The 14,905-nt window shown below is 58.4% G+C and overlaps 1 protein-coding gene across 5 annotated transcripts; it reads left to right on the plus strand.

Annotated features, from left to right (window-relative positions):
• Positions 1-139: 139 nt before the first annotated feature.
• On the plus strand, positions 140-14,596 carry TFCP2 (transcription factor CP2). 5 transcript variants are annotated; one of them, XM_080570659.1, is made up of 16 exons: positions 315-453; positions 1,320-2,097; positions 3,011-3,162; positions 3,818-3,894; positions 4,126-4,231; positions 4,387-4,493; positions 5,048-5,200; positions 7,313-7,423; positions 8,146-8,234; positions 8,751-8,922; positions 9,399-9,492; positions 10,103-10,193; positions 10,737-10,843; positions 11,977-12,119; positions 12,691-12,742; positions 12,860-14,596. In XM_080570659.1, the coding sequence occupies exons 2-16, from the start codon at positions 2,060-2,062 to the stop codon at positions 12,895-12,897; spliced, it is 1,530 nt and encodes a 509-aa protein (XP_080426785.1). In that variant the 5' UTR covers positions 315-453; positions 1,320-2,059; the 3' UTR covers positions 12,898-14,596. The 5 variants fall into 5 exon arrangements, with proteins under 5 accessions (XP_080426783.1, XP_080426784.1, XP_080426786.1 ...); XM_080570657.1 differs by lacking the exon at positions 1,320-2,097 and having other exon boundaries at positions 140-453; XM_080570658.1 differs by lacking the exon at positions 1,320-2,097 and having other exon boundaries at positions 143-453; positions 8,751-8,892.
• The last annotated feature ends 309 nt before the right edge of the window (positions 14,597-14,905 follow it).

Here is a 14,905-nt window from a genome sequence, read left to right on the forward strand (position 1 = left end):
GTGAGGCCGGCGCGGGGGTGTCCGGGGGAGTCGGGGCCGGCGGAGCCCGCGGGGAGCGGGCTGCGGGGCTCGGGGAGGGCCCCGGGGGGTGCAGCCAGTTGTCGGGGGGGCGTTGAGACCCTGAATTGGGTCTGGGGGTGCCCCAAAGCGGCCCGGGGGGGGGCTCGGAGCCCGTGAGGAGGGAGCGGGGCAGCAGCGCAGAGACCCCGGAGGGCCCCCGGGCGGCCCCCGCCGCCTGCCCCCTGCAGAGGGGCGAGGTACCGGGGCTCCCCCCCTGCTCGTCCCCCCACCGGGGGGGGGCACACACCCGGCCTCCCGTGGGGCGAGGATCATGGCCTGGGCGCTGAAGCTGCCGCTGGCGGACGAGGTGATCGAGTCCGGCCTGGTGCAGGACTTCGATGCCAGCCTCTCGGGCATCGGCCAGGAGCTGGGCGCCGGGGCCTACAGCATGAGGTAGGAGGGGTGGGGGGGCTGTCCCTGCACCCACCGGGCTCGTGGCACACCCGAGGGTGGCGCCCACTGTCCCCCGGGGCGGTTTTGTGCCCCTCAACGAGGTTTGGGAGGCTCGGGGGGGATCCACGCGCCCTGGTGCTGTGCCAGTCCCTGGGGGTGCCCAGCGTGGCGGGGGCGTGGGATGGGGCTGCGGCTGCACCGGGCCCGCCGGGAGCTGGGTTCTGCCCGCTCCGGTTTCGGGCACTGGAAGGCCTGAGCTCGGGGTGGCCCGCGGGGTAGGGTGGGGGGGCGGTGGCTGGAGGTGGTTTTGGAGGCCGGGGCACTGCCAGGCGGGTGTTGAGCGCACGGCCTCCCCCAGCCCTCGACTCGCAGCTCAGTCGCGGCGCCGGTCCTGTGCCTGGTGTGGGGCCGGTTGGCAGAGCCCGTTCCCCCGTTCCCTGGCTTTGTTTTCGTGCCGTAAACGCCCCAGGAGCTTTGCCTTGCCACAAATAATTACCTTTGAGGAGCAGTGACGGGCGCTTGTCCGTTGGGACCAGCTCTGCCCTGGCTCTGAGCAGAGCCAGGAGCGAAGGAGAGGACCGGGACCCCCAGGAAGTCCTCGTGCACGGGCGGTGAGCAGGAGCAGGACCCTGCGGTGTTGGACATTGAGACCGAATTGCTCGAGCACGTGGCCCGTGCTCCGGAGGTGGCTTCGTGCTTGCTTGGCAGCTCTCCCCTGGCGCCCCCAGCTCTGTTCCTGGTAGTGACGAGGACGCGCCTGCTCGGTGGTGCTGAGAGCTGGACCGGAGGGCTGGGGCCAGGTAGGAGCTTGGGGCGAGCTGGCGTGGAGGTGAAGCTGCAGGAAGCTGTTCTGGTTTTCCCTGCAGCCCAGAGGTGCAGCCAGAAAGAATTCACGTAAATCCAGCTGTGACCCCGACTTCTCTCTGCAAGAGGCCTTCCCGGGACGAGCTGACGCAAGACTTGAGTTCTTTGAGCAGCTGGAAACGTTAGATGTTGGGATTAAAAACAAGGCGCTGGGAGAGAGGAAAGGTGGCGGTGGAAAGAAACTGCTGACTTGGTGCCCTCGTGCAGGGGAAGCAGAGTAGCAGCTCTCCTCTTCCTTCCAGAGACAAGGAGAGGCAGCACCTTCCTGGAGTTATCCCTGACCCCTCTTGGGATGCCAGAACCGTTTGGTTTTGTTTAATTGAGGATCCTCAGGCAGCTAGCTGGCCAAATCGCAGACATGCAGGAGCTGAGAGGAGCGCACCCATCCCCTCTCCATCGCAGCAGTGCCATCGGCTGCGTTTCGGATCGGTTCCTCCGCTCGGGACCTCGCTGTGAACACCGGCGGCAGCTTTCCGTCACCCATCGGCTGGGGATGGCGCGGGCAGACCCTCGCACCGCACTGCCGGAGCCGGCTGAAACCTGACTCTTTTTTTTCCGAGACTTTTGTTGACCTAAGCCGCCCGTAAATAGAGCGCGTACCCCCGGAGGTGAGCGCGCTGACCTTTGTGGCCTGACATCTGACATTTTCCTCCCATCTCTCACGGCAGCGCCGCGGTGCAGGACAGGGGGGGAACATTTTCGACGGGCGCCCCCATTTCGGAGCCCGGCTGGGGCTCTCCCCATGGAGGAGGGACTCTGCTACCTCGGGGCCGAGCGCTGGTAGGTGGCTGCCGGCAGCACGACGAGGGCTGGACACCGCTGCTCCTTCACGACGTGCGCTGTGGGGTTGTGCTTCATGCTGCATAACGCAGCCGAGCTCTTGGTGCTGCTGGTCTGTGCTGGAGCCTGGGGATTTGGGGGAGAAGCGGCGGCTTCGGAGGCGATAACTGGGCACTGAGCGGGCGCTTCCACCTGCAGAACTTGGCTGCGGTTCTTCTGCTCCTTTTGTTCCAGGAGCTCCTCTCCCACACCCTGATACGAAGCGCGTAAGCGGAGGCTTTCCCCAAAAGCACGTGGAATTGGCAGGGAGCTGTTGCTGTTGTCCAGGGAGCTGTCCAGAAGCCTCTCACGGAGAAGGAGCAGGGCTTAACTCGGTGGCAGAGCTCAGCACTTCGGTGCCACCCTAAAAACGGGCTCGGGGGGCTCTGCCCCGCGCTGGCTCTCCCCATGTGGCTCCCGTTCCTGTGCCCCCAAAGCTGAACCACCGCCTTGCAGGGAGCAGGGCACTGGGCTGGTACCTCGAGGGGGAGGACAGGAATTCCTCAGCGTGGTGCTGGAGGCATCCTGCCTTCCTTGCTCTGCCGGGGCAGGCGTGCTGCCGAAGGAGCTGGGCTTTGTCTGCAACGCGGGCTCGCTTGTTGCATAGGTTTGAAGCAAGAAACGTGTGTTAGGGGGGACAACTTGAAAAAGCTGCAGCAAGAGCTGGTGTCAGGGCCTCTCCCCAGATCTCCTTGGCCTGCTTTAATGCCCCTTTGCAGTTGTGCAGAGATGTCACAGCTCGTGTGGTGTTGTTGTTTCTTGGTTTTGGTTTAACTAAAAATCTTAAGGCTCTTCCTCGCAGGAGGAACCCAACACCTACCGCCTCACCCCTGGAGCCAGAGCCGAAATGAATGTCTGACACCTCTCTTTTCAGTGACGTCCTTGCCCTGCCCATCTTCAAACAGGAAGAATCGAGTTTGCCTCCGGAGAATGAGAACAAAATTCTGCCCTTCCAGTATGTGCTGTGTGCGGCCACGTCCCCTGCGGTGAAGCTCCACGACGAAACGCTCACCTACCTCAACCAAGGTGAGGGAACCCCAGGCGCTTGGTTTAAACCCGCCACGTTTTAACCCTAAAGGTCTGCCTTTGGCTATTTCCCATTGGGAGTGGAAAGCACCTCGCTACTAAACCCCACGTTGCTCCTGTTTGAAACCGCTGGCTCCTTCGCCTTGCTGTGGTGGTGCGAGCAGCCCGTGGGATTTCACACGAGTAAAATCTGCGCGGTGTGAAGTGCAGCTGGAGAACTGGGTGCAGCCAAGCTGTCTGAGCTGCTCCGTGCTGCCAGAGCTGGGCAGGAGTGTGCTGGGGTGCCCTGCAGTGGGCACGTCTTGTGCTTTCAAGCTGCAGCCATCGCTTCTCAGTAGAATCAGGAGGTCTGGGTTGGTGACCACAGCCAGATGAAGCTGAGTAATCGATTTCTGCCCTGTGCTGGGTCTGCACTTGGTTGGTAAGGGTTTGCTAGGGAATCCGCCAGCAGAAAGGGAGAGGATTGCATGTCACTGGAGAGGAGCGTTGGGGGGCGGTGAGATGGTCATGCTCCTGGGACCCCGTGCTGAAACGTGGCAAGGAGATTGAGTGGCGTGTCTGGTGTGGCAGCAAAAGGTGTCAAAATGCAAGGGAGGGTGGCAGCAAAGGCTTGTACGTGGCGAACAACAAGGAGCCTTCGTCTTCCTTCCCTCAGGGCAGTCGTATGAAATACGGATGCTGGACAACAGGAAAATTGGGGAGCTGCCAGAGATTAATGGGAAACTGGTGAAGGTAAGTGGAGAGCTTCGGTGCACAGGTCCAGCTGGGGCTGTAGGGAGCAGCACACAAGGTCGTGTCCTGTCAAGGGTCCAGCTGGGCTTTATTTTGTTGCCCTGGCTTCTTCATGAGGCTTCAGGTCCCTCCACTTCCCTCTCTGCTCCTTTTTTTTTGCACTGGAAAATGTCTTGAGGACCGGGGGGTTTACTGGGAGAGCCCCAGCCGCTGACAGTTTGTCCCCTCTAGAGCATTTTCCGGGTGGTGTTCCACGACCGGCGCCTGCAGTACACGGAGCATCAGCAGCTGGAGGGCTGGCGGTGGAACAGGCCTGGGGACAGGATCCTGGACATCGGTGAGTCCCTGGGGCAGCACCTCGGGGCCTGCCTCCGAGCCCCCAAAGCTCTGCCGCGTTCTGCAGGCGGAGACACGCACTTGGTCCTTCCGTAGCTTCCCTGCTACTCCCCTGCTTCTCCTCCTAACAAAACCTGTCTGCATGTGCTCCTGCAGATATCCCGATGTCCGTGGGCATCATTGATCCCAGAGCGAATCCAACCCAGCTCAACACGGTGGAGTTCTTATGGGATCCTTCCAAGAGGACGTCCGTGTTTATCCAGGTAACGGAAGGGACGGGGGAACTTCCACTTAAAAAAGAGATGATTTTTGACTCAGAACTCTGAAATAGCAGCCAGATGCCACAGTGGTAGAGGGTATAAACTGAAATACACCTCGCCTCCTGCCACAAGCAGTGCAAGAGAGTGGCAGCTCGTGGATTGGCAACAGACAAGCTCGGCTGACCACCTACGAGTTGTTTGATTTGTGTGGTGGTTTAGGCCCTGCTGGTTTAGGTGATGCGCTCCCCATCTTGCTTAGATGCTTTTGCAAATCTCCCCGGCTGCCTGAAATACCTCCTGGCAATATTCTGGCCCCGCTGCCCAGAACAAACAGGCTCCAGCGCGCAGAGGCTGGTGCAGCCGAGCTCTCTGCCCTGCTGAGCCGGGGGCTGCTCGTAACATCGAGAGCTTGCAAAACTTGCTGGAAGAATGCGGCTCCACCTCTGCTGCTGCGTCCCCTTAACTCCTTAACGCTCCTGGTTCTGTGTGCTCCCGTGCGAGCTCTGCATTTTGCCCTTTACACAACACTGACAGCGGGGTGCCTTGCCTTCCCCCAGGTTCACTGCATCAGCACGGAGTTCACCATGCGGAAGCACGGCGGGGAGAAGGGGGTGCCCTTTCGGGTCCAGATAGACACCTTTAAGGAGAACGAGAACGGAGAGTACACGGAGCACCTACACTCGGCCAGCTGCCAGATCAAGGTCTTCAAGGTACCTCGGCCCGCTGTGCACGCAGCGTCCGCTGTGTCCTGCCCCTCCGGGAGGCGAGCCAGGAGCCGGTCCCAGTCCCTGCCGCAGCCCCAGCGAGCAGCACGGCTGCAGGACCGTGGCCGAGCTTGCAGGCAGTGAAAACCCTCGGTCCTTCTGGTCGCTCCTCTTTTCCTGGTCTAGTTACTGTCCTAGTGGAGCCTGGATGCCGTTGTGGCTCAAAAATTGGAAAGCCAAGAACAGCACACTAGGGAGTAAATGGGTTGTGATGCTTCTCTGCCAAAGCTCCCACATTCAGCCTCGCGTCTTACCTGCCTGGGAGATCCTGCTGGGAGTTTTGATGCCCGTCTGACCTCCTTATCCCATTATTACCAGTTCCTATTGTGGCTGCTGTCGGTTTGTGTGTGTGCAGCTGCTCCAGGACTTCCGAATCCTTTGCAGGGCACCCAAAGCCGTATCTGGCTGTGGCAGCACGTGCCAGCGAGGTGACTGCAGCACCGCCCAGGCATTGTACCGCGGGGCGGCCGTGCCCACGCTGTCTGGGTCGCTGACGTTGTCTCAAAGAGCCTGCCCAGTCCCTGTCCCTTTCCTTGTCCCCGTCCTCCCTCCGATGCCACGCAGCCTCTGTGGCCGTGCTTCCTCTGCCCTGGTCCCCCCAGGGGCGCTTGGCTCGCCGCAGGTCGGCTGCCTGGCTGGGAGCCTGCGCCGCTCTGCAGTTTTATCGTGAAGTTGCTGTAGGATGTCGGGCAGCGTGCCCTGCTGCTGTTGACTTGGCTTCTTTCCCCTTCTCTCTCTCCTGCCCGCTTGCGTTATAAAATTTCGAAGGCAGGGGCGGGGGGGTGATTTGTTAGGGCTTGTTTGAGCTCTGGCTCGTGTCTGGATGTAAATAGCCTACGAGGATGGCTGCGGAGCTGCGTGCTGAGAGGATAAGGCTGGCTGCAGATGAGCACCCTGAGGATAGTGGCATCGCAAGCATCTGGCACTGGGTTTCTACTGAGCTTCAGCGCTCTGCGCCAGGGATGTGTTTTGGGGGTGGCTTTTATTTTCTGTGGCTCTGACAACCTTGCCACGGGGAAACCCAGAGCTGTAGCTGAAGTGCCCATGAGCGAAGCTGCAGCCTCAGGGCGCAGCCTCCCTGCTGAGGATGGTCTTGGCGGCACCTGCGGGAGCAAAACGATAAATTGCAGCCGCTGCCCGTTGCCGTTCTGCGTTCGAAAAGGTCCCTCTGGAACGCCGCTGTACCCCTCCCACCGGCCATCTCCCCACGCTGCCCCACGCCAGGCCTCCGGAGCGCAGGGACCCTCGACCTCCTCGGCGTTTGCCTGCCCGAGCCCTTGGCAGAGGCTCCCGGTATTGCCCTGATGCCCTGGGGCTGTGAGTGTTGGGGCAGCAGGCTCGGGGTGGTGCCTGTGGGCCCGTCCCTGCAGGGTGCTGTCTGGTTAGGGCTGATGCTCTTTGGGCTCCCGCCCCGTTCTTCCCTTTCTCCCCTCTGCCCCTCAAATTGGGAGCGTCTCTGCTTTGAGAAGAGCTCCCTCGGTGTCAGTCTCGTCTGTGCTCGTCCGTGGCTGGAGCACGGATCCTTCCTGGCTTCCAGTAGCCACAACGTTGACCACAGAGGCTGGAAAGATAACAGCAGCCGTTCCATTTCTGTGGCTGCAGCAGGCTGGTTGAGCTGCAGCCGAGCAGCACCTCCTCACCCAGCTTGGAGCTGCCTGGGAGCTTGTTCAGGTCTCCTCTCTGCTGTCTAGAGGAGGAAGATGCCTCACGCCGTGCTGGATTGCTGCTGTTAGGATGTTGCCTGTTATTGTTTGTAGGGTCCTGCAGAGGGGAGCACCGGGACGGTTTGGTGGTTTTAACGCCTCTCTTGCTGCCATCCCCAAGGCTTTGAGCGCGTTATAAAGGCAGCAAGCAAAAGCATTCCTAGGCCTGGCTATAAGAAAGTAGACGTCTTTTCGAGGTCACAGCAAAGCCGAGCTCATAACCCAGCTCTCTGTGTTGTGGTGCAGTACGTGCCACCGAAATGGTGGAGAGCAGGAGGACGAGTCACCTCCTCAGGCTGTCGCGGTTCTCCCTCTGTCCCGCACCGCTGATCTAACACCGATATCTCCTCCCCAGCCCAAGGGAGCTGATCGGAAGCAGAAGACCGACCGGGAAAAGATGGAGAAGCGAACGCCCCACGAGAAGGAGAAGTACCAGCCCTCCTACGAGACCACGATACTCACCGAGGTGGGGCGCGTCCTCGTGCGGGGCGGGGACGTTGTTTGAGTGAAGCCTGCGTTGCCCTGGCCGCGAGGAGCTGGCTGCTCTGCTCTGAGGTGTTTGCCTCAGTTGTTTGTGGCTGCAAGGCAAAAGCCAGATAAATACTCTAGGCAGAGGAGGTAATTTTTAGCAGGCCTGAAAAAGGGCTCTTGTGCCTCGAAAGTTGGTGGTTTTTCCCCTGAATAACGAAAGATGCTCCCTCTGCCTGCAAGCTTTGTTTTGCCTGCATGACAATCGGCCATGTAGGTCATGAGTGAGCAGAAAACCTCCCCCGTTTCCTCCCTTTGCTTGGGAGGTGTCAGTCTGTGAAACCCTGGTAGTCTGAGCTCTTAAACGCCCTGGGGAGGGAGCCCTCATCCCACCCCGGGTGATTCATGCGCCCTGGAGGTGCTGAGGCTGGCGGTGCTGCACGTGTCAGTCAGCCCAGTGACACAGATCACTTAAGAGTCTGATCTCCCTGCACTCGAATTTGGGGGCTTTTGGCTTTTTGAGATGAAGGATTGTTTAGTCTGAGGCTTGTGCCTGTCTGCGGTGAATTAGCAGGGCTCCTTTTAATCCCCGACTTTATTCTTTAATTCTCTTTCGTCACCAGTTGCCAGCCAGCAAATGGCCGTTAACATGCGCTGAGCGGAGCGGACGCGTGGGCTTGTCCAAAGCCACCTGTGACCCTTCTGGCTTTTCCTTTCCAGTGTTCTCCCTGGCCAGAGATAACGTACGTCAATAACGCGCCGTCCCCTGGCTTCAACAGCTCCCACAGCAGCTTTTCCATCGGAGAAGGGTGAGTCTGGAGGGGAGGCTGCCTGGCTGTCCGTTCCTGGCTCGCCGGAGAGGTCGATGCACCCCAGCTGGCAGCACAAGGAAGAAGCGCCCGGTGCCAGGGCGCAAGGAGGCGGAAGCAGCCCGCACAGAGGCAGCGTCAGGGTGGAAAAAAAGAAACGAAAGCCTTCGGAGCTGAGCACCGTTGCCTCTCCTTGCTCCCAGAAAGCTCGGCTCTTGCACGAGAAGCGTGTGCGCGTTCGATCAGCAGCCCCTTGCGTTCAGCTTCCAGCCTGCTGCGCTCTGCCTTCCCCCGTCGCGTTACTGCTCTTACCTGAGCTGTTTGTGCTTGCAAAGTGTTTCAGTACAACGGTGACAGTGCTGACTGCTCTTACCTGAGCCGTGTGTGCTTGCAAAGTGTCTCGCTGCAGCAATGATGGTGCTGCTGCCGTTGCGGGGCTGCCCGCAAGCAGCGGTGCCCCCGTGCTTCCGCGGTGTCGAAGCGGCACCGATACCAACCGGGCGCTGTGCTTTGCAGGGCGGTGTTGTTGCCTGCGGGCATCCCGTGCCAGGAAGGGAAGGGCAGTGCTAACCACGTGTTGTGCTCTGTCTGGCTCTTTCCCCCATCTAGAAATGGCTCTCCAAACCACCAGCCCGAGCCACCCCCTCCGATCGCAGATGTAAGTCACACTTCAGAGCTTGTGCTTGTGGTAAGGATGGGACACGGGTCGCAAAAGGGGCTTTGCTGTGATCGAGTGGTGGTGGGCTCGTGGGTGGCTGTGCTGCAGTTTGCCTGGGAAGAGACTGCTGTAGTTTAACGTCTTTGGGGGGTTATAACTTCATTTTGACTCCTGTTTGGAAAGAAGAGGTGACAGAGTGAAAAATGTCCAGTACAGCAAGGCAGAGCTGGGAGCAAGCTGCTTGGAGCTCGCTGTGACCTTTGCTGATCAGTTTATCTTTGCTAATGCTTTCCCCGTTGCTTCCTTCCTCCCCCTCTGTCCCTCTGAAGCCTTTTAAACCAAAACCCATCCAGGCTGCAGCCTTTATTGTGTGCGCGTAGTGAGCCCAGCCCAGTCTGCTCTCGATGTAAGATTACAGACAGCGAACCAGCTGGCCTGTGCTCGTTCCTCGGTGGAAACGTCCGTGTCACCTTTGAGGCTGTGACCCTTCTTTTCCTGCCTTGCAGAACCTCTTGCCCACGAGCACCCCCCAGGAGGCCCAGCAGTGGCTGCACCGGAATCGCTTCTCCACCTTTTCTCGGCTTTTCCGAAACTTCTCAGGTAGGTTCCAGCGGCCCCTCCGTGTCCGTGCCGTTGCTCTGCTTCCTTCTGCTCCCCAGGCCGTCTTTCTGTCCCCCTTGCAAATTCAGCTGTTTGAAAATCTCGTGTCTTTGTAACGCAATAAAGCTTGGCTACCTGAAAGCTGTCGGCTTCGTTTCTCACCTCGCTCTCAACTGACAAAACACTGGGGATGGTGGTGGCTTCTCTTCCAAAAGCTCGCAGCACCTTCTAGTCTTAAAACAAGCTGGGAAATGCTGATCTGGTGCACTGTGTAAAGGACTGCTCGTACTTATTTTCCTCTCGTTCCCTGGCAATGTGGTCTCCGTTATCCAGGGTCACTGAGGCACTGGGTAGCAGGCTGTAAGAGGAAAAAGGCTGATAATGCCGGCCGTGGGGTCGTACCAAAGCACATTCTTCCAAAAACAGTCTGGAAAAACATGCAAATGTCCTTCCGGGGGAAGCGGGGGGAGGTTGTCAGCAGAGGGCTGAAGGCTTTGGGATGGGGTGAGCTCTGCAGGGAGAGCTGGCACAACCCTGAGGTCCAGGGCCCCCACCCCAGGAGCTCTGGGCTGCTTTTGTGACTCTCTCCCCTCTTGATGTCAAATTGCAGGTGCAGATTTACTGAAGCTGACCAGAGAAGATGTTATCCAGATCTGTGGCCCTGCAGATGGCATCAGGCTCTTCAATGCGTTGAAAGGACGGTAAGTTGGCTGCTCTAAAAGCTGATCGTGCGTGGCAGGGAAGCGTGTTTGGTGTTAACCCGTTTGCTTGGGACTTGCTATTACAGAGGACAGAGTTTCATGAACCTCTGTGAACCCCTTTCAGTTTAATTTGACAGCTTGGCCAGCAGGGTAACTGCTCCAGGGACAATTTGGGGGAAGAAAATCCATGTGGGCAAGGAGCATTGGAAATGATTTTCCTCTTGGAAGGGAGAGAGGGAAAGATTTGGTCGGTGGCAGGGGATGCAGCCACAGCCCAGGAGGTGCTGCCTGTGCCGTGCTCCTTTCTTCTGCCCGCTGATGGTTATTCAGTGGAGTAACCTTCCTGTAAGGGGAATGCTGCTTTATACCTGTCTCTGGGACCCTTTTTGGAACCCGCGATGCCCCTTCCACGTTGCTTCGAGGTGAATTCCGTAACCTGCTCTGTTTTTTCTGAGGACACTGGGGAGAGAAGGTTGCTGGCTGAGCGCCAGGGTCCTTGGGCAATCCTGCGGGCGCTGCGCTCACTCGCTGCTCTGTCCGTAGGATGGTGCGGCCCCGACTGACCATCTACGTGTGCCAGGAGTCCCAGCAGCTCAGGGACCTCCAGCAGAAGCACGAGGACAGGGACACCGTCACCAGCACGTTCTTCGGTAAGGGCTTTGTGGCATCGCTGCGGACACGCTCGCCTGGGTGGTGGCGAGGAGGAGGAAGCAGCAGCAGGGCTCGGCAGGCAGAAACGCAGGAGCAGCGGGGCTGATCCCCAGTGCTGATCCCTAGGCTGCTGTCCCTGGGGTTTTGAGCCCCCATGGAGCATCCCCCAGCAAACAGCCAGGGCTGTCGATACCTTACCGGAACACGCTGAGTCTGCGTAGCAGCTCAGAGAGGGTTTGTGGCTTTGGCTTTCAGCTGCTGTGCCTCGTTTTGGCTGCTTTCTCATCTCCACCCTGCAAGGAGGCAGAGAGTTCCCCTGCAAGCTAATGCAGGCTCTGTGTGTGACCCAGGGCGCTGTGCACACTCTCCGTTGATCAGGGTGGCACAGGATTGCCGGGAGCGCTTTTCTTACTTGCCCCAGTCCTACCCAGCTGATTTTTTTTTTTCCCCTTGCTGACCAAACGGGTGGCTGCAGACTGACTGTTGGCGTGCTGCCTGCTCTGAGCCGGCAAATGATAGCTCCTGCGAGAACCCAGCCTTGCCCAGACAACGAGTGACCTACATTTGTGGAGCAGCCAGGCGCCGGTTTATCCACCTCTGTGATTGGAGCGGCAAGCGCAAAAGCAGGCGGCGTGGCCTCTCCTCGCCCTGCTCCAGTCTGGGTCCTCTCGCATCCCCCGGGACCCGCTGCAGCAGTGGGAGAACGAGGGGGCTCAGGGGTGGCTTTTCTACCCCGCTGCGTTGCAAAGCATACCAGGAATGGTACAAAGTGCTGCTCAGCTGGTGGTAATCAAAAGAGAAGCTTTTAGAGGCGAGGACTGCATGAATGCAGATCAAGTGTTGACGATGGCCAGGTTTTGTAGCTGGGGGCACGCTGCAGCCACGTAGTCAAAGCATTCACCAGAGACCAGCTGCAGTCGTGTGACGATTTAGGGGCTTGGGTTTGGAAAGCTCACAGAGCAGGTAGCCCACTGCTGAAAAGGTGCACGGCCCTTCCCAGGGGGCTGGGGTGTTCCTGCTTGCGGTGCTGCTCTGCACACCAGCACCCCAGGTGAGCGTGCTGGTCTCTGCAGCCACGGTGCAGGCACTGAGGCTGCTCTCTGCCTTGCTACAACGCCGCTTCTCCTTGCAGTGTACCACGCCATTTATCTGGAGGAGCTGACGGCGGTGGAACTGACGGAGAAGCTGGCCCAGCTGTTCAGCATCTCCTCGCAGCAGATCAGCCAGATTTACAAGCAAGGCCCGACGGGGATACACGTGCTGATCAGCGACGAGGTAACCGCCTCGCGGTGCTCCTTATTCCCTACCTCTTGTGCTGGGTTGCCTCAGCTGGTTTGTGTCTGATGCTGCCCGAGCCGCCTGCGCAGGTCTTTGGGAAGGGCCCTGCTCCGTTGCCTCTGGTTTCTGAGGGCTTGGAGTCAGTTGGTGAAGCCCGCAGAGCCAAGGATTTTAGCACTGGGGACGTTGCTCTGCTGCTGGCTCTGATCACTTGGAGCTGTGGGGTTTGGTGCGGTGAGCAGCGCTCCCTGAGCACCGCGGGTTGGGCGCGCGCCCTCCTGCGTGCTCGGCTGTGCTCCGGCTGTGCTGTGAGAGCAGGGAGGGGAGCTGCCGTGGGAGGACTTTGCTTCCAGACCTGCATCTCAGAATACGGTCGGTTCACTTGGCTTGCTGGTTCAGATCTTCAGCTTTGGAGAGCTGGATGAAGGAATAAATATTTACGGCTGGTGCATCTCCTACCTCCCAGAGCACTGAGCTCCCGAGCAAGCAGCTTCCAGCCCTTTCTGTGAAACACTTCCCGTGTTTAAATACAGCTTCAGACTGAGCTGCTTTTCTTGGCTTCTTTCAGATGATTCAGAACTTCCAAGATGAATCCTGTTTTGTTCTGGACACCATGAAAGGTGTGTAAGTGCCCGGGTTTTGTGTACTTCCCGGGGAGCTCTTGTGTCAGATCCGCTGAATCCAGGGGATCCCTTTGCTCTTATGAGTGTCTCATAAGCTTTTTTCTTCCTTTGCAGCTGAAACCAATGATAGCTACCACATCATCTTAAAATAGAAGGGGACGGGATAAGAGACACCTATGATCCTTTTGTCACGCATGAAGACCCCTCACTTCCAGCACAAGGACACGAGCAGAGATCTGGATGCTTCTGGGCACCCTCTCAGCCCCCGAGCTGTTCGTTTCTCGGCTGCCTTTCTGGCAGGGGACCGCCTTGCTCTTACAGCCTGCGAGCTGCCAGTGATGGAAACGTGCTGCTTGGTCACTGGAGATGCGAGGCTGAAGTCACCAGGCTGCGCTCTCCTCTAGCTCTCAGTAGAAATTTGTCATTGGGACCTAAGATTGTGAAGGCTTTTCTCTGGCAAGCGTGCTCTGCTTTTCTGAGAGGCATCAGCTCTCGTGACGCTCACAGACTGGCAAGAAAACCTGAATTGAAGTGGTCCAGCACACCCAGCTGGCCCTCTGGCACGTGCTGAGCTGAGCAGGTCTCAAACACGCTATGTGCTGTGCTGGTGGAGCGGTAGGCTAGGGCTGGGAGGGATTTTCTTAAAGATTTTGTTAAGCTTTCATTTCATATTACAATGCATCTGTTAGACAAAGGTGGTGACTTCTTTTTTCTCCTCTCCACCCACCCTGGAAATGGTGTGGTTGTGGTGCCATCCTTCCCTCGCAGGTATAAGGCTGTCAGGAACTCTCTCTACAGATTTAATTCACGTGGACGTGTAAAGCTGGAGCAAAATGTGGAGTGAAGCAAAGCTGGATAAAGAAATCGCTAACTAGCTTGGTCTGTGGGATTCCTTTCTGCATGTTTCAGGGTTCTCAAGGGAAAGGGAGAAAGACTTGGATACCTTTATTGAACACTGGGGTGATCTCTATGTGCTGCCCTGTTTTCTGCCCCTGCACTCCCCTGCCCAGCCTCTGCGGCTGACCCAGCGTTGGTGTAGCCCTGCGTGCACTGAGGAGGAGCTAGACAAGTTCAGGGGACCTGATGGGGACAAAAGTGCCTGTGTGGAGCTTTCCAGGACAGCAGCTGCACCTCTGGAGCGAAGGGCCTGCTGTGTGCTGCGATGATGGATCCCGTTCCCTGGCTGGGTGACACCTACCTGCCTCTTACCCCCGTGGGACTGCACTACCAGAGCGTGGTTTTGGCCAAAAAAAGTATCTCGGGGGAAAAATACAGCGTAAAGCAGACCTCTTGCTTTAAATCAGACTTCAGCAACATCCAGAACAAGGCAGATGCTGGAACAGGCTGGGAGGAGAACGGAGGCACTGGTGTGCACGACAATCCCGAGTCCCCTCCCTGCTGCTGAAGTTTGTAAGCGGCTGTGTGTGTAAGCCATAAACGATTCTGTTCCCAACCTGCTGGGCTGGCTCCTGGAAGCCGTCTTCTCCTTGGAAATGGAAATCAAACCCCTGAGCACGCCCTGGAGCCGGTGGGGGGAGAAGGCTGGCGCTGGCCTCGCGCAAGGCGCCCCGGCACCTCCCAGCTCCCTTCTCAGCGCCCAGGGCAGGACCTGGGGCAGCAGCTCTGCAAAACCCCCGCTCCCCTGAGCCCCCAAAACCGCAGGGCAGCATCAGGGTAGGAAGGAGCCCGGGGGGCTGGGGTTAAAAACGCCTTTTCTCCATGGTTTAGTTCATCCTGGGCGGGGGCCGATGCCTATTTTAACCCTGTTTGTTTGTTTTTTCCTGTTAGTATGCACCAAGTGTAACGGATGTGTATGGCAGCGACGCAGGCTCGGTAAACTTTTTGAATGAATGCTTCTGGGTGTGTGCGGCTTCTTTTAATTAATTAAATTTAATTATGCTGTTTTTTTGGGGGGGTCATGCAGGGCGGCTGCAGGAGGCAATGGAAGCCCCCAGCTGCTGGCTGGAAACAAGGGGGGGACGAAGTGCTTGGCGGGGGGGGAGGGGGGAAAGGAAGAGGGTTTTTAATCAAGGAGCCCTTGATTAAAAGTGCCCTGAGCTTCTAATTGGTTAATAACTCGGGTAATCCTTAACGTGATGGGGCAGCTGGCGCAACACCGCACGCCAGGCCCGGCGCCCACTTCCGCACTACATCTCCCAT

Source organism: Anser brachyrhynchus (genome assembly GCF_964034855.1).
Source record: "Anser brachyrhynchus genome assembly, chromosome: 29".
NCBI classification, from domain to species: Eukaryota; Metazoa; Chordata; class Aves; order Anseriformes; family Anatidae; genus Anser; species Anser brachyrhynchus.

Bases quoted from the DNA above. Each gene is read 5' to 3' on its own strand.
- TFCP2 (XM_080570657.1), top strand. From the start codon at position 332: ATGGCCTGGGCGCTGAAGCTGCCGCTGGCGGACGAGGTGATCGAGTCC. The intron at 10,194-10,736 runs GTAAGTTGGCTG...CTCTGTCCGTAG, and splicing joins TTCAATGCGTTGAAAGGACG to GATGGTGCGGCCCCGACTGA. The intron at 12,120-12,690 runs GTAACCGCCTCG...GGCTTCTTTCAG, and splicing joins ACGTGCTGATCAGCGACGAG to ATGATTCAGAACTTCCAAGA.